The sequence below is a fragment of the Maylandia zebra genome, linkage group LG23 (genome assembly GCF_041146795.1).
Source record: "Maylandia zebra isolate NMK-2024a linkage group LG23, Mzebra_GT3a, whole genome shotgun sequence".
Lineage (NCBI taxonomy): Eukaryota > Metazoa > Chordata > Actinopteri > Cichliformes > Cichlidae > Maylandia > Maylandia zebra.
The window spans coordinates 11,600,971-11,619,983 of NC_135188.1; the positions used below are offsets into that span (position 1 = coordinate 11,600,971).

The 19,013-nt window shown below is 44.9% G+C and overlaps 1 protein-coding gene across 2 annotated transcripts in view; it reads right to left on the minus strand.

Annotated features, from left to right (window-relative positions):
• Positions 1–3,539: 3,539 nt before the first annotated feature.
• sema6bb (sema domain, transmembrane domain (TM), and cytoplasmic domain, (semaphorin) 6Bb) overlaps positions 3,540–19,013 on the minus strand; it is a 132,834-nt gene continuing 117,360 nt past the window's right edge. For both annotated transcript variants that reach the window (XM_004552702.2, XM_076880006.1), the window contains exon 17: positions 3,540–9,477. In XM_004552702.2, coding sequence (XP_004552759.1) covers positions 8,570–9,477 — 908 coding nt within the window. In that variant the 3' untranslated portion in view covers positions 3,540–8,569. The remainder of the gene's footprint in view (positions 9,478–19,013) is intronic.

Consider the following 19,013-nt stretch of genomic DNA (forward strand, 5'->3'; position numbering starts at 1 on the left):
TCTCATTTCATCACATAATTCCAAGCAATTACATTCTAGGCACTGAGATTAAAATATTTAAAACATTTCACGATAAAATGTGAAAAACAACACATGGTAGCAGTTAGTTATTAAAGCTGGAGGACTCAAATGGACGTAAAGGGAATAATTCAATTTACTCTTTGGGATCGGGGTTTGGGTGTTTTTTTTTTTCCCAGCAGCTTACACCGCCCTCCGATGGTCAGAATTGTTATTGCAATTGCCAATTTTTCTTCGGATTGAGGGAAAAACTGTTCTTCTCTAACAATGCAGCACACTCTCTGTGTACTGCATATGGCACAGTAGTAGACTCATTAGAGTCAGCAGGGCTGGTGTTGAGTCATAGCCAGCAGCCATGCACAAAAACATTGCTCTGATTGAACAATTATTAGAGATTTTAACAGCAATTAAGAGTTTCATGAGGTATGAATGTTTTGGTGTGGGAAATATCATCAGGGGCATAAGCAGAGTTGCAGACAATTGAATGAGCGCACAGTTGGGTTATCTCATTAGCCACATCTCCACAGCAAGGGTCTGCACGAAATGTAAATGCATTCAGCTGTCGACCTGCTCGCTCATCTGCCCCGAATCGTTCTATCGCTCATTTTCCGTTCGTTGCCTGGCCAGAACAGTGTGAACATTTCAGTTAGTGAGCTCATTTCTTGTGCCTGTGCATCAGTGTCTCTACTCACCAGGAAAAAGCACCTTGATTTCTTTGCCCGCACACACACACACAGCGTATTATTGCACTTGATTTTCATGCAATTCACATCAAGCCCAAAGTGTGTGTAAAAGTGTGAATATTTTTCATTTTCAGTGGTGTCAGAGAAAATGTGAGTATTTGGAAAACAAAGATGCTGAGAGGAATGAGAGCTGGCACAGTGTGGAGCTCAGCTGTAGAAGGCAGTCAAATCAAGAAGAGTACCCACTGGCACTGTTTCAGCCTCTTCATTAATCAGATTCATCATAATGAGTGTGTGTGTGTGTGTAGATAGATAGGCCATGCACACATGCTTGTGTGTTTTCATAGATCTGATAGAGCACGGAGCGGCTGCAAACACGCTGTAAATTATCCCAAAGCTGGCAAATGCAGTCGGTTTTGATCCGCAGAGGACGGCGGACAAGGATGCCACAAATGTGGGATTGCACACACAGTGTGAGACACCGGCACATTCCATCATTTGAGTACTGCAGCACTGGAGGGCTTCACTCCCATAAACCATCAGCGAATGAGAGTCCCTGACAGGTCCTCGCTGCCCTGCACCACTCAACAGATGTGAAATGGCCTGATAGGCTCCCCAGGGAGATGGAGAACTAGATGGGGAGGAAGGAGGGAGGTAGAAGAGTGGAGGCATAGCCCAGTGAGGAGCAGGGGGAGGGAAGGAGGAGAGGTGGAAGGTAAACTCTGTCTACACCGAGCAATATGAAGTGACAGGTAAATGACGTGGATTTCATGGATTTACACCCTTTTATGATTGCTTTACTGAATATAAAGATGCCGTTTGGCCTCTGGGTTTTGGCATTTAATGAAACAATAACAGTGAATGTAATGGAGCAGTAGCACCCTCTAACAAAGAGTGATGACACTACAACGACTGCTCACTGCAGCTTTGGGCTGTTGTGCAGTAGAGAAAAAACAATGGATCTCAATCTGTGTCAGCTTCGATTTTCAGGCTTTCGTTTTTCCTTCTCAAGACACGAGGAAATTCTCTCAACCAGTGAATGACTTATTTATAATTTATCATCGTTTCTCAAAGCTCGTGTTTCCGTTTCATTCGTCACGTTGCGTGACAACACAGTCAGATCTTCAGCGTTACTTCTTTACAGCGAGTGAATCGGTTATCCTCTGACTGCGTTTCTTCGTGAGGTCCTGTGCTGACTTGCTCGTCCACAGCCTGTTCTGCCTCTCAGCCTGTGACAGCTGGGACAGGCTCCAGCCCCCCTGCTATCCTGAAATAAGTGGAAGTGTCATGATCCTGGGTCCTTTTGACCCAGCATTTTGTGTTTTCTCTTCGATTTTGGTTCTGTTCTTCCTTTGTTTAGTGTTTACTCTGTTCTGCCCGTGTGTTCCTGTTTTATTGTGAAGGTCTGCGTCTTATGTGAGTGTTTTCAGTTTGCCTCCCTAGTCTCGTTATGTTAATCACTCCCAGCTGTGTTTCCCACCTGTGTGTAATCTCCCTGTGTTCTCTGAGTGTATTTAAGTTGTATTTTCTGTCTTAGTAATTGCTGGTTCGTCTGTGTTGTTTCCCCTTGGTCTCCCTGCGTCTTCCCATATGTATTTCTCCGGACCTCCCTGCATCCTCGTTCTGGTTTGTCTTATTAGTTTACCCAGTTTAGGTTTCCAGTTTCATGTTTTGTCGCCACCGCTGTTTGTACTTACCCACCCCTGTTAATAAACACTCACCTGCACCAGAGCTGCTGCCTTTTGGGTCCTTCCTACATTCCACACGGCTTGCCCCGGCAATCCGTGACAGGAAGGACATGGATGGATGGATATATTACTATCATTTGAGCAAATCATCCGATTAAAAACAAAATAAATGTCCCCATTAAACATGTAAAATTAGGCTGAATTAGTAAGCTGAAAGGGATGAAACTAAAGTAATGATGGCTCTAAAGTGCAAACTGGAATAATATGACCTTGCCCAGGTTTTAGCTGAAGGGGTTGGATAACTGCCCAAATGAAGTGCTGGATGGAGTTATTACTTCACCATGAATAAATGAACTGTGTGCCTGATCTGTTCCTAACTGTCTGCTTATAAAAGCAACCAGTCCGCTTTCAGCGAGATCGTGATAACACTTCAAAAGGAGGAATCAGGGTATTAAATATTTGATCAGTTTCAAACGCAAAGAAAGAAAAACACACAGTTTGCAGATATGTTTGGGGAACAGGAGAGTACATTTATCATGAGAAATAAAGACATTGTGCTGTGAGACACATGAGACAAGAACGAGGCATCCTTCCTGTCCCAAAAGTCCAGCAGCCGCTCGCCTCAGCTCACACGTTTAAGGACTGTAGTTAAAAGATGTAGTCGTTTTTTTAGACATCAAACATTTTCTCCGTCAAATCCAAAATGAGCTGGTGTTTTTCTCTTTTTTTCCTCAGATAAAACACCCATGTAGGAAAACGCAGGTTTCACAGCCTCCCATGGTCATCACTGATGCAATGACATCATAATGTCAAACACTGTACCGCTGTTAAAGTTTGTGCTGACAGTGTGTGCGATTAAAAAAATAATATTAGCGCAGAAATGTGACTCCAGCTGTGGAATCTAATTAAATGCATCCGCTCTGGTTCAGTTTTACCCTCGACTACTTCTCTACTTTCACTACATTATTGTGACAGCTGCTGCTATCAGCTCGCTTTGTTTCATATACACAACACACTGCATCGTATACATGCTCTAAAAACACTTTTTCCTTGTATCGGGGTATCAGGCTTTTGTTTTTATGTAAGCAAATATGATCAGCGATGGAGCGAAAATAATTAGAACGCCGTAATCAATGATCACAACTCGATGTGAAGTCCATGTCTGAGTGGTTTATTAGAATAAGAAAGTTGACACAGAGTAAAGTCTCCATGCGGAGTGACAGGCAGAGCTCGGGACAATGTGGCGACATGGCGAACAACTGCTGGAGCATGTCTGTGTGGTCGTATGAGTGTGGCCTTTGTGTTTGTGTGTCCTGCGCAGTTGTCGTAGGGTGCATGCACGTGTTGCTTTTGGCGTGACGACGGACAGGTTTCTTCGCGGACACAAGCGCACACACACTTGCATGTACTGTACAAATTCACACGTCGCTACTTCTGTACACACACGGAGGCTTTGCCGTCATGCAGCTACTGCACTTAAATTACATGTAAGCATCAAGGTTATGTACACGTAGCAGGGACATGTGTTGTCATCCGATGACAGCCCGCCCCCGAGGCCTCGGGCCGGTCTCCGGTGAGAGCTGCAGGACTCCTTCGCTTTGGAGGAGAACGGCCTCCTCCCAAAGCTCGGTCTTTGTGGTTAATTCGCTCTGCCTCCTCTTCTTCTTCCGATTCACATTCACATTCAGATCCAAACAGGACGCAACACCTGGGTGCTGCTCACAGTACTGCTCGTCATGATAGTCATCGGGTTCATTGTCATCATCAAATCGGGCACATCAGAGAATTGAAATCATATACAGTAATATTCCATAGAAATCTTAAAACCAAGTATCTACCACAGAAACAAACAATAGAAAAAAGCAAACATGACAAAAATGGTCAGCGCCGACTAAATACATCTACAACTTTACAAAAATGCAAACGTTGATTTTGTTTTTGCCGTTTGTGCTTTTTCTTCTCGCATGTTGGCCGAGGAGGTGCAGTCTCGTTTCACCACATCCCCGTGCATCGCTGGATTTCAAGCGAGTTAGCCTCCTTCCTGGACCTTTTCTGGGGCATAAAGCACGGACAGCGCACTGGAGCACCGTGGGGCAAAATGGCAGTTACTGGCTGGGGGGCATCACGTGACTGGGCCACACGGCACAAACAACCCCAACACACAAAGGTATGGTCTCTTCAGCGAGTGCGCGCACACACATCTTAATAAATAAAATCACAGACTGGCTGGGTCACAAAGACAGAGATGGAAATTTTATGTGTGTGTTGATTCGTGCAGAGCAGAGATAAAGAGGAAGAATGTGTGTGTGTGTGTTTGCAGGACTGGAGGCAGTATACGCTACATTTAAATAAAACAAAACAAAAGCCCTTATAGGAAAAAGAAAGCAATTTGCCACATGAGAGCTTACGGAAATGTCTAAAAACTGTTACGCATCAAGGATTTAATGTGAAATAAAGTGGAGGGTACTTTGATTTCTGTTTCTGTTACTGAATCATTAAATTAACCAGCTAACCTTTAATAGTGACAAGTGCAATGAGAGCTGGGCTGGCAGAGTCTGCTAACAATCAAAGGGTTTAAAGAAAAGGAGAAGAAGTGCAGCTGCTCGGTGAGGAGGAACGGGAATGACATGAAGTATGCAAAGAAAGGGGAGGATGATGGCTTTAATAAACAGAGCACTCATGAGGTCCACGTGAATTTTTTAGCTCCGGTGTAATGTTGAACTAAGGTAATCAAATTATGCAGTCAGTAAAGTAACATGTACACCAGTCAGAGCGGATCCTAATTCAATTGTGCCCCAAATTTGGTTAAAGGTCCTTTTTGTGCGTTTGCACGCGAGTGTGTGTGTGTGTGTGATCTGCTGGTGGTTAGCGGAGCTGGTTGAACAGCGCCTCCCTCTCAGGGCTGATGTGTCTGCAGTAATCTTCTCAGGGGCTCATCAGGCCATTAGAGGGCCGGGAATGTACTTTGCCTAATCAAGCATGTTTAGCGAAAAAACCGGAGGAGATGCGGAGCGAGGAGACGCCTCGCTGGGCACGCCGAGCGAGACAGAGAGGCCTCGTGGGCACACACACGCAGACCCGGCGGTGGGAGAGAGACGAGCGGCGTCCTGGCTGGTGGAGAGCTTCCTATCCTCAGTACTAATGACCTGTTTCAGGGTGGAATGTGTAAAGAATACACTGCTTTAATGTGGTGGCGAGGCGGTAATGCAGTAACATCACGTTTGCCTGCTTGACCTCCTCCTCTGTCCTTGTCTTCGTAAATCTCTTTCACTGGCCTGTCTCATATATTACGTCAAGCCTGGCTGTACATTTGTTAGGGCTGGGTATTAAACCTCAACAGAAATGTGTCTGCGGAGCTGAACACTGTCAGGTGGTATCGAGTGTCGGGTCAGATTTATGCTTCTGTTTACGCTTCTTGGATCACACGGTTCTTGTTCAAAATATGCCTGCATGTGTTTCTATGCGCTCGAACTAAGTTTATTACTTATTTTGTAAAAGAAAAAAGGTGAAAAAATGCAAGAAGCTGCAGCAGAAACTGACGATGTACGATGCCAGACGTGAGAATGGAGCTGACTTCAGGTGAGAGGCTGGGCTCACGCACACAGGCAGACAAACAGTCACAGACACACTAGAATCACCAGTCAAACTAAAACATATGCATTTGAGAAAAAGCCAGAGAACCTGGAGTAAGGCACAGTCAGAACATGCAAACGCCACACAGGAAGGCAGGAAGACTCTGGACGCTGGACGACCCCTGCAGTGAGATCGATTGAAGGTTTTAAGGCAGAGAGAGCTGAAAGGTGTGGGTACAAAGAAAAAGCTTTTCTGTCTCCACAAGTGCAGTCTACCTCCTCGGGTCTAATCACAGGACCTTCTCTTCTGGAGTTTAATATAAGAAATACCAAACTGTTAAATCAAAGTGAAATGAAAAGCATTTTTTGGATCTAGCTTGCGTGCTTGTTCCTCCTGTGCCTGTGTGGGTTTCTCTCCAGGTGCTGCAGCTTCTTCCACAGTTCAAAGACATTCGTGTTGATTAATAGTTTTATTGGACTGCTGCATTAAGGTATGAAACTGAGGTGCTGGACTGGTCTCTGTAAGCTACAAACCTCCAGGGCACAATGACAGTACATCAGAGAGTACTGCCCCAATGACGAGCTGTTGTAACCCTGGAGGTCCTATAAGGTAGCTTAAAGTTTCTGGGCGGGCATGCGTCCCGCTTTGATGGAAAAACCACTGATCTGAATAGAAAAAGGGTCGTTTGGTGTCAGGACCAAAAGATGTGTGTCTTGTGTATGTTGATAGCATCTATAATTTAAAGCGGAAAACCCAGCTCGTCCATTTTAACTCGCTTCTTTGTGCGCGGTATAATGGTTTAAACGTATTCTATAGCATACAGCGCTCCCACGCAGGGCTCTGACATTGTTAACATGCATTTGTGAGTGTTAGACGGCCATTAATGGTTCAACAGAGAAAAGAAAAGCAGGGCGAGAATGAGCTGTTTTGTTGCACTCAATATGAGTAACACATTCATGTATACAAGCCCTAAGAGACTCACACACTCATAAAAACACCACCTTTACGAACGTATGACCCAGATGAAGCTATCTACGTTTGAATCGAGGACAGATGAGAGCTGATGAAAATAGGAAACATCAAAAGATCAGACAACGCAGTGAAAGAGTAACTCCACACCCCAATATACCCATGCCCGTCTGTTTTCTTTATCCTGCTATTGTTGGGAAACACACTGAGAGCAAGAAAGGGACAGAGCCACAAGGGATGACCATTGTGAACAGCGAGCAGTGCCCCTACTCTGGCCTCAGCCCCAGCTTCAGCCCCTCAGCTCCTCCCTGTCCCGGCAAACCAGTGAATCGCTAGTGTGCGTGAGGCGCGAGATGCCCGGGCCCAGTCGCTGTGTCTCTCGTGACGGATGGAGCTGCTGTCCTCCTCATTGATATTCCGCCGGGCTATGTCGGTGGGCTAGGTCCTTGACTCTTAACGGTTATTTGTTGCCGCAGTCTCCTCCCGCCTCTGGGGCACAAAGAGTCTCAGTGTCGGACAGAAGAGGCTGAATGGAGCTCCCAAGCGGCCGGGCAGACAGTCAGAGCTCACATTCCCTCCTTCAAATGAACTGCGGAGCCCGGGGAGGCCTCGGGTCAGGTCAGACAGACCCAGGCATACTGAGAGGCAGCAAGGGAGGGGGGTGGAGTGGAGATACTGTTCCTTTTTCCCAGAGCCTTTCCGACGTCTCGAAGCTTCGGTTTTCCTTGCTGAGAAAATGCTGATATAAAAATATCAAATTAAATTGGCTTTATCTTTATCCTTATATATATCTTGCTCATTATTGCTCTTTTTTTTACTTTCACAGAGCGAGTCCGACCTCCTCACTAGCCACCGATCAACCAACCATCCAAACCTCCGATTGGTGAACACAAAGAGCCTCAAGTAGACACTTGATAAAAATCCGTCTGTCTCTCTGTGATTGGTTATAAAAAGAAAACAATGTTATTACCATCGTCATTATACAGGTGTACTTCACAGTTAAGACAGGACGCTGGCTGGGGTTGTCGTGGCCACACGTATTCGCACATACACACAGCGTGATTGGCTGAGAGTCGCGGCCCTTTGACAGCGACATCAGTTCGAGTCCAAAGAAAAGCACATGGTTGTCTGCTGGACGCCACCGGCATCAACAAACCAAAGCAGAAACGTGATTTCACACTTAAAGAAGATCCGTGGTGTTAAAACAGTGAACAGAATGGTGGAGGGAGACCTTTCACATTTGGTGCTGCAAGCCAAATTGTCATTTTATTTGTTTGTTTTTTTAATCTCCACACTGTCCTTCTATGAAGAGCCTTCGTTCTCCGCACCCCTCTTTTTAGCTCGCCGGTCGTCCCGTGGAGTCAAAGTCACGCTCTGCGGTTGGATCCACCAACAGAGCCGAGGCGTGCACCTCGGATTACGAACGGAGGAACGGAGATGTACAGAGAGTTGTCTCCTCTTTGTCAGCTCTCTCTCTTTGTCCCTCTCTTTAGTCAGCTGAGTGATGTCTGAACATTGAATGACAGTGAGAGAGGACAGACAGGGTAAGGTTGGACCGGGACAGTGAATCTGAGGGTTGTTTGATTCCAGTTTGCTGTTGGAGGGAAGGGGTTGGCGTCAGGGCTCGTCTGCGTCGCCTCACTGGCCACTGGGGTTGCGCTCGCCCACGCTCTTTCCTAGAAGATGGCTGAAGTCAGCCAGTTCTCCCAGCCCTCGGGGCCCGTGCATGTCTGGCCTGATGAGGCCCTGGCGCTGAGGGTGATAGGGTGCGCCATTGTTGCTGTTGTAGTTGAGCGCCTCATGACTCCAGCGAGGCTCCCCGTAGTCCATGTGGGGAGTGGGAGCGGACACCACCCTCCGTCGGTCGGGGGAGTCCTGCGGCGTGGCAGGGTAGATGTATTCTCCTGCTGAGTTCCTTAGCGCACCGGTGGGGCGATTGCTACCGTGCTCCCCTCTCTGCGTGGCGAGGATCAGGTAGCGATGGCGTTCTGTGTGTGGAGGCAGCACCACCTCTCCTGGGTCATCTATCCGGACCATACCACCGCCGCCTCCACCACCGTGCAGGAACTTGGAGCTCAGGTAGATGACGGAGTTGTTAGGGCAGGGAGTCCCAACGGCAGTGAGGAAGGTCTGACTCTGGTCCCACTCGGTGTCCGGGAGACGTACACCCCGTTTCTGCTGCAGGGGGGTCTGCTCGGGCGTGGGCAGCAAGCCGGGGTCCATCTCTCCTTTAGGCCAGCCGTTGGGCGTGACGAAGGGGTTGTCCGCCTGTGAACAGCGCCGCTCCCCGCCGCTGGTTCTCGTCACGCTCATCACCGACCCGCTGCGGCCTTGTCCCAGCATGCTTTGCTCTTTGTCGCCTTTGCGCCGGGCGCCGCCGGCTCCGGAGCCGCGAGAGTGGCGGTGCCGGTGACTCATGATCCAGCAGACGGTGAGACCAGAAAGGACGGCTCCTGTTGCAAAAGCTGAAACAGCAGACACCACTAAGAGGTTTACGGACACGAGGCCATCGGGCTCCTCCATGAAACTCTCTTGGAGCAGAATTCCTAACAGAGAGAGAAAGAAAAAAAACTTCAGTCAACTGGTGAAAACACGCAAAAAGCATCAGTATTTCCTGCACAAAGTGCGTGGGAGTTTGCAAACGGCCAGACAGAGTGACCTATTTTCCATCTCCTCTCTGTGGGTGGTAATTGTCATATGCTTTCCAGCCAAGGTAGCTGTGGCTAATTGCCTTCATTATGTAAAGTGGATGGTGATTTTAATAGCTCTAATAACTGTCTTCCTGATTGAGAATAGCTCTCAAAGCTAACATGTTTCACAACATTAGCTTTACAGAGAGAGATGCCAACTCTGTCGTTAATGGCGAGTAATAACTTCAAGCTTCCATACGATGAAAATCTCTTACACAGTCCAGGTGCCGTTGACGTTACATGTGTGCTGTAGCTAGTCTGACTTTAAACTATTTTGAAACAGAAACACCCTGTAAGTGTTAGCCCAACGTATGCATACATTCGTTTTCTCTGTTGCATCCATACAGCAAGATGATTTCTTGCGCGAGTGAACGCGAGGCATCATGTTTATAGATAAAGAACAGCTCATCTGCGAAACACAACTTTCTGTATCTTGGGTTTTTTGTTTTTTTTTAAGTGAGTACAAGAGATGAAGTCCCTCAGACAGAACTGTTTATGAATTATTGAAGATATGAAAACAGCAAGACCACAGCCTGGGCTGCCATGGATCAATTAGAAAAATGCCAGAAAAGGAGTCATTCTTTGCTGCGTAAGCTCTTGGGACAAGCACCAAATGAATACAATGAGAGCACGTGCGTGCCAAGGGAAGCAGATGAAGGCAAAAAAGAGGGTGTTAGAGGAGAGAGCATCGTGGCCTAAAGCATACTTGAACATTTGGGGCCTTAGACAAACACTCGTAATAGTTGTTAAATTACAGCTCCAGTAGTAGCAGAGGGAGGAATGTCTCCACAAGGACAGCAAAATAAATCCTTTCTAAGAGAAAATAAATGGATATCATTAATAGACAGTGGGAGCCACTTACTCACTGTTGTTGAGCACAAAGCGGGGCAGAGAACGGGAGGAATAATGAACACGAGGAAAACGGGACTGTTGTGTTTTTAAACAAACATACTTTTATTAACAGAGATATTCATTTTTAATGGTGCCGGTTGTGGTTCAAACACTCCAGCACGAGACAGCCTGGTGCTTAATTAAAGTGGCCCGTGGCTTTGTCTCGTTTGGTGTTAGGCTACACATTGGCATTAAAGCAGGGGAAAGGGAGCTAAGACGCTGTGAGAGGCGGCCGAACGGCCACGCCGCTCTCGGCTGGATTAAAAGGGGTAAAAACTTTGACTCTTTACTCGCCTAAAAATGATTCTGAACTTTTTGTCCAACCAAACGCAGCACCAAGAAATCCTGCGTGGAGACATCTGGCCATTTGTAGACTGGACATTGAGCTGACACACAAACTGTTTAACTCAACACCGACAGCAGTGACTCACAAATTTAGCTGATCTTTGGGTCTTTCGCTCAAGACAACCTGACACTGTGGCCAACTCGCATACATATATAAAAACCTGTGTAGGAAATCTATCGACAATATATAAAATGAGACATCACGCCCCACAAGCCGGGAAGCACAAACCAGTGTCTTATCACGCACAGGCAGTAAAACGTTCAGGTAAACAGAAGCTCTATTTTCAGCTTAAATGAGACTTTTCCGAGGGCAGATTGTATCCACTGTAAATACGGACCCCCCTGAAGCCAATCTCTCTCTGCTGGGACTCGACAGGAACACGAAGCCACGACTTTACCATCAGAACATTTTTTTTAATGATCACAACCAAGCATCTGTAATCAGAAAAACACACAGCAGGTGTATCAACAGCCCCGAAGAGGAAACCACAATCAAAATAAACTGAGTTTAAAAAGAAAAATTACGCTTTCCCCTCAAGAAATTTCCCATAAATGCCACAAATATCCAATAAACATTTACCAGTTTAGCCTGCAAACATCACTGAAGCCGTAACAAGCAGGCAGACAATGACAAAACTCCAAATTAAATTAAAAATAATATTAGACGACACCCTGACTTTTACTTCCTGTGTGAAAGGGCTGGATAAAAACAAGGACGCCGTCTCCAGCAGACAAATCTGCAGCTTCATCTTGAAGTAACTTCATAAAGTTGTGCGGTTTTGTATGGAGCACGCTGCTGCGTCAGTGCTTACAGGATGTGGGTAATTTAACCTGTGAATAATGGGGTGTAATAGTGAGCACAGCTGTTATTTGAATTTGTTAGGTATTAGCATATTCTTAACTTTATTAAAAAATGTCAAATTTGAAGACAAATGGGTTTAATAATAATTAAATAACGGCTTCGTGTTTTATAACAAAAATATTAATAATTTCTCATTCAAGGAATAAATTCATTGAAAAACCACTTAGTTTTTCTCAGATAATTTCAGTGTTAGGTGTTGTAATACTTCGGCTTTGACCTTTTGTGGAACTCACTGGACTTTACTTGCAGCTTATTTACTTTTCTGCCAACAAAATCCTCAAACTCTTTGGGTTCAGCCACGTCTTGAGAACATTTTACGATCACTGAGCATTAAAAACTGAATTAACAATGGAAAAAACTTTCTGCCAACTTGAAGCTCTTCTCCTTTGTGAGGAAATGCTGATAGCTGTTATATTTATCAGGCTCTCCGTCTTAGTTTGATGTGTCCATATTTGCTATTTAACAAAAAGCTCATGTGAGGCAGACAAAATATTTTTGCGTATTTTGACCCAATAACAGGAAAATTACAGCTCACATTTCCATCCTGCCCTTCACTCTGTCTGTCTGTGCCAACAATCATACGACCCCGTATGAGCGAGCGCTTTGGCGATAGTGGAAGAAAAAACTCCCTTTTAATAGGAAGAAACCTCCAGCAGAGCCAGGCTCAAGGAGGAGGCTTGGTTTAGCCACAGCCAGCAGCGTTGGAGCAGCTACCACCTCCTCACACCACCCATCCTACTTAAAGCAGGGGTGTCAAACATCAGGTCCTGGGGCCAGAATTGGCCTAGCAGAGACTCCAATAAAGCTCCTCTGGACAGCTTTGGAAAACGTGAAGGGAGTCATAAATTTTGGACTTCTAATTGTATTACACATTTCTTTTTACTGATAAGGACTTTGAACACGGCCGTTCATGCTACACCAAAGTAATTAGGTTAATAGATTATTCTGTCATTAAATGATAGAAATGTTTTTTGAAATGGGAGTTTCATTGAGCGGGCTGCGTGTGGCCTACGATGTAAAACGAGTTTGACGTCTCTGCCTTAAAGCATGACTGCATCCCACAGAGCTGAGGTGACAATGGGTACAACTGCACTTAATCATTCATCCATCCCTTGTCACTAACAATTAAATGTTAGAGCTTGGACAATAGATTGCGGACGCCATCGATGTGAGCTCATACACTCACAAGTTTGCAATTTCCATCGATCGAATCCTGCCATTAATCAGGTGGCCTTGTTGGTCAATCAATGTCCTTTTCATCATTAATTAGTGCTTTATCACCAATCCGCTGAGCTCAGTGAAACACGTGGACACAGGCTTTAGTTACAGCCTGCTAATTATGTGACACACACACAGTTCAGTTCGGTTCAGCATCACACAAATGTTCCTCAATAAGCCGAGATCAGCGGGATCGTGTCAGCCTTAGAGCGTAATGCGATCTGTATTTGTCTTTCATTTCTGCTTTTGGTTGATTCAACAATCCCTCCTCCCCACGTTCCCATTTTGTTCCCCAATCACTTCATCACAGCCTCTGAATATTAACACGTATGGAAAAAAGAATAAGTTTGTTCTCCTGCAGCAGGTCTTCACATGTGGTTCATGCTATGCATTGGAAAGTGTTTATTTGACCGTGTATTTAGGCTTATTTAGGATTTTGCCCAATGGGATGTAAAAAGTTGATTGCCTAATATCTCAAAATTGCTCTGAACACAGATGGCAGCTCATAATTGAGATCTCAGAGCATATCAAAACACAGCCAGCTCGTGGTTACGCAGGCTAACCAGCACAGTCTTTGTGTATTCATTTAAGCACCCATGCTCTTCCATGTTTGGACTGAATTTGGCGTTTGTTCACTGGGACTTCTTCTCTCCTTGAACATATTGTTGGCATCTTTGGTCGCGCAGCCTAAACACAGGCTGATTATTGCTGTATTTATTTCCATGTTTTTGGCCGATATTCAGCTCGGAGAGCTTGTCAGCTTTAGTTACATTATTATTCCTCTCTTCAGGAAAATAGACATTTTTGAGGCACAGATGCGACACAGAGGCAGGAAGTTACTACCATATTCCCTCTGCTCTACTCCTACACACACACACAGAGGCTTGAGGAGTTTGAAAAGTCAGGTATTGCACGTATCTAGGGTTGGATTTTTCTTTAATAATCCCTCGAGTCCTGATGAGTTTGTAAACGAAAATGAAGTTCTGCGACCGCAGAAAAATTCAGAACGAGCCAATAACCGCCACAAATCTCCTCTCCCACGCTCACAACATCTGGAATTGTTCGCAGCGCACTCGGATGCAGAGGTTTCAGATGCTTCTTTAACGTGTACCTCGGCTGTGGTCCAGGCTTGCTGTGTGACACTTTAGATTAAATTCTGCATGGCTGCAATAATGCTGCTGTCAGCTTCATGCAGGGGCACGTTTCTGACAAGTGTGTTTATTATTGCTGTACGAGTGTGTGTGTGTGTCACAGCAATCACGGCACCCCAACTCTCTTGCTCTCTCTCTCTTTGACATGGACACTTAGATATGTTAATTGTTTTTTGCCAGCTTCTTTTATCCCCCACTTATGTCTTTCTTGGATGCTTGACATCGAGAGGAAATCTTCAGCCAGTGGGAATAAGCTGGAAAAGGATTACGATGATAAAGAGAGCACGCAGAAAGCAGAGCGATTGGGAAGTGTGCGTTTTTGTGACAGCAGGCAGGTTTCCCCGCATCCTTGGGGTGACAGCAGAAACTACTGCTCGCGCGCTCCTTCCTCATCTCGGCTCCTTCTCTTCTCCAATCCTGCTCACTTATTAAACCTTAATAGAAGCCAACAGGCCTGCCTGTCAGCCTGACGAACACTGAGCTGCTTGTCTCCGGGCTTCCAGCTCCAATTACAGCGTAACAATGAGAAGAAGGGAGAGGAGAGTGATTTTTACAGTATGTATGCTAAAAAAGGGGAAAAAAAGGAAAGAAAGTGGGAGGAGAAGAGAGGACATGAGACAAAAGAGGGGGCGAAGATGAGAGGGAGGACAAGGCTAATAAAAAAAAAAAAAGGAGAGGGGATTAAAGAGGTGACCACAAAAACGAAATACGACCGAGGAGGGAGCGCAGAGGAGAGAGAGCAGAGAGATGTTGTTCCCTGTTGTTGAAAGCAACACTGATAAGATATTTGCTCAAAAATACTTTTATACTGCCTAACTGTCAAAATCAAAAGCACAAAGAAAATCAGAGTTTCTCTGGTATTTCGCTGTCTTTGTCTCTAACCCGCAGTCATCCGTTCCTTCGCGCAGCGCCGTCCTGCCCTCCCTCCTATCCGCTTGTTAGTCGTTAATCCTTTCTCAATTTCTCTCTCCTACCCACCGCTCCTTTGATCACCGGGGGTGGCGGCATGATGGGAGTAATAGCTTCGAACTCAAAAGAGAAGTAAGGAAACTTTTATTCACATACTTTCAAATCAAGGTTGCTCCAGTAAAATCTCATTTTATATTCGAGTGTCAAAGTTTCTGTTACTTCTGCAGTGTGACAGGCGCGGTTACGCTAAATTTCTGTGCCTACCAATAATCGCTCGTACTTGTCCTCCGCTCTCATTTCTACCTCCCCGCATTTAGAAAGCGAGTAAAGGAAATTATTGAAAAGCCCTGCTAGCCGTGCCAGTTGTTCAACATTTGCCTTGATTAGAGCTCTGGCAGAAGACTCGGTATCTGCTCGCTCCAGAATCGCAGTTTGGCGCCGCTTTCAACAAAGGCCTTGTGAACGTGTGTGAATGAGACGAAGGGAAGGAAAATTATTTTCGACCCACCATCGGTGATGATGATTATGATTAGAGAAGTGCAGCCAAGGCATAATCCCTGTTTATCACATGTACTGAGTCTTATTGTTCTGGCAGATTTGGCCGTGGTTTCTGTAGGTTATGATGATACTGTAATGACTGCAAAAACTGGGAACACGGCAGTGACCTCCAGAAAAACACGAGTTCAGACAATCGCTGAAAGATTTACTGGCGTTAAACTGTTATCTTGCAGCGTGCCCACTGTTATCTACAGCCACAGCTCCCGTCGGTGTCCTGTGATCTACACAACATGTGTTTTAAAGGCAGTTTACACGAGTCTAAGCAGCTGACTGTTCTTACGCCACTGATTTGTTCTTATTTCTGTGCCGTAGTCTGATAGCAGCGTGCCGTGATTTATGAACTGAATCATCATCAGTTTGCAAATTCTGAACACATTTTAATGATCACTAAATCACTGTGATCTTTATTTCCCGTAGTTATTATTTAACAAAATAAAACACCTTTCAGCGATGTTGAAACTGGGTTTTTTGGAGACCGGGGATGTAAATCTGTCCGTCTCTATCCGGTTGTTCAGTCTGACGTCACTAGCCGTGTCTGGGTCTAAACTCCGCTGCAGGTCCATATATCAAACGATCACTGTGGCATTACTGAGAGTTGAAAAACTGTCTAAAGTCTTTCATCTTTAATAAAATGATCAGCGTTCTGCTCTACCAGGTGTAACAATTGAGTTTAACATCCAGGCATCCATGAAAACGGAATTTATGACATTTAACGGAGTTAGAAGTTAGCAGGAAGTTAGCTCGCTAGCTTCTATCTAAATACAATATAGCATGTCCTGACTGCGGGGTTTTGGAAACAAATTAAAACGTACAGCTCTGTTATCACTTCCAACATAAATGAAGACAGAAAACTAAACAGCAGTGACGTTTGTAGGGTTACTGAAGTTTGGCTAGCTGGTATATAATGATGTGCTACGTGACCATTAGCAACACAGCTATGTTAGCATAATATAAACAAGCTAACTTTTTTCCACTCGATAAAAGTTGACGTGAGTGTTCTCGGTGGTCAGGAACAAATGTAATCGCATGGCAGGATGCTGTAAAAGGACCGAACTTCAGCCAGGAGAACAACTGAGATAATCCATCCACAATACGAGGTTAGTCATTCATATACTGCTGCATGGGCTGGGCTGTAGTTACATCCTAAGGTTTTAAAAACTGAGCTTAAATAAATGATTAGCGGTAATAAAAGCCGAGGGAGGTCAACAGTGATCACTGACTGTTTTAGGAGCTTTTTGAGATTAAATAGAAGAAAATACAAAACATTAAACATGTTAACAACACAAAAGCCATATTAAACGCAGACTACTTTAGGCCTGGAAGTAGGATTCGTCGCGTCATCACTTAACGACCGGATAACATTCCCACGCGCCTTTGCACTCAACAAAGAAAAAAAAACGCTGTTGTTTTTATAGCAGTTTGTTACGCTGGACTTCTGAATGGAGTTTGACGATTGAGGAAGAAAGAAAAACACGATTCCAGCAGCTGAAATGAGTTTTTTAAGATATGATTTGATTCAGATGGCCTCTAAAAACACAGAAGGAAACCTCACTCGCTGTTTTAACTACTTACATCTGTTAGATGTAGCACACGCAGCTAGTGAGGATGGGGTGCTAGCCGGGGCGTGTGCGCATTCTTCGTATCACAGAAATGAAATTGAAATGTTTGCTAAAACAAACCAGACTGAAAATTTAGTTTTAGGTTTTGAATAAAACTATGAAGTGTTAAGTTTTTGGTGTTCCTGCCAGCATCATGACTCAAATCGTTAGCCATTTTAGATGCTAACAAATTAATTTGCAAACTATTTGAGGTTGCTACAGTTCGATAGGTTCCTTAATCAAAAGGCAAGCAGGGGAACTTTTATGCGGTTTGAGAGCCAGAATCCATGTTTTAGAAATACAGCACATCAAAACAGAACAAAGAGACTTCACAGCTTCCCGGTGGACCTGTCGATGCCACGAGCGCACACTTCTGAGCTTGATAGGTTACGACTGTGTCAGCGTACAGCCGGTGATCTGAGGGGCTTTCATCTCTGGAATCCACCATTTTTATGCATAATGTTAATGTGTTTATGCACGCAGTGACGGTGGGATTTCACGTGGCAAAGCACGTGCGCTGTAGTGTGAATAAGTGTGTATAGATGTATGAATATGTGTGAGTTAATAAGTAAGTGCGCGCTGTGCCTGCATCCATGGCTCAGTGATTTTGCTCATTATCCTCGTCTCCTTCTCCTCTGTTGAAGAGACTGCAGGCACTGTTTCGTTTCTTGTTTTTAGCACGTACTCCTTCCTGCCGTCTTACTCCTTTTACTTTTCTCTTAACAGATACACTACATAACTTACCCATTACCTCCACTACCTCCTCTACTTCTGTTTCACGCACACAAACGCAGTGCACCTCATGCTATGAGCTGTGAAACTAACACCAATGTGTGTTCAAGCCAGGCAGCAAACTGGGAAAGAATCGAAAGGCTTTAAAAAGAAGCCCAGCTCCTTACTTGGACTAAACCTTGCTTGCTCATAAACCCTGTTTACTCTCGGGATGACTGTAAAACCATTTACAGTCTGTCCCTGACAGCGTTTTCAGAGCGCGGCTTAAAGAAAGCTGCTGGGGACTTGTGCACAACTCTCTCGCACAAAAAAGATAAAGAAATAAAAACCCCAACCTTGGCTCCCGAGGGCCGCTGAGACGCTCACTCGGCTGATCAATATGTTAAAACATTTATGCACACCACCCATGTGTTTGTAATTAAAATTCCATAAAATCTCCACCAAAAAACACACTGTTAATAGATTCTGGGTTTATTAGCGAGGGCACATCAGGCTTTTGGCTGATTTAGAGTCAAGGCTTTCAGTGATGACTGCATAATTACAGACCTTGCTGCCTATATATTCCACTTTTCCATCCCGCTATTTCTATCCCGTGTATCTACGTTTTTAACTCACCCTCATTTGGCTTCCTTCTTTGTGCTTATAGAAAACTCTGCTAGGGGTAAATGAGGTAAGTCTGGAGTTGCTTTGGGCAACAACGTGTGTTAAAATCATCGGGGGGGGGGGTGCCGTGTAATCAAATGCTACAGGAGTTTTTTTCTTTTCCATTCTCATAAATGTTTTTTTCACAGCCTACGCACACATGTTGCTATTCCTCATTCTTTATTCGATTAGATCAGCAGACCTTGTTCTCCAAATCTGGTCAACCTTTTAGCGAAAGGCAGTTTAACAAGAGAGAATCTGTTAGCAGTTTCAGCTGCATCCAATCCAAACAAAGCAACTGGGCTGTGGCGGACACTGTGGTGAAATAAATTGTTTTGTAGAGCTTCTCGTGTGCACGAGAGTGCACGTGTGCAAACATGCATACGTGTTTTCCTCAGTAGGATGTAGCTTTTTACTATTTCCCTCTATATAGGGGTGCTATACAGCGCTGGCTGTGCTTTCGTTTGGTAATTGATATTCTCATTT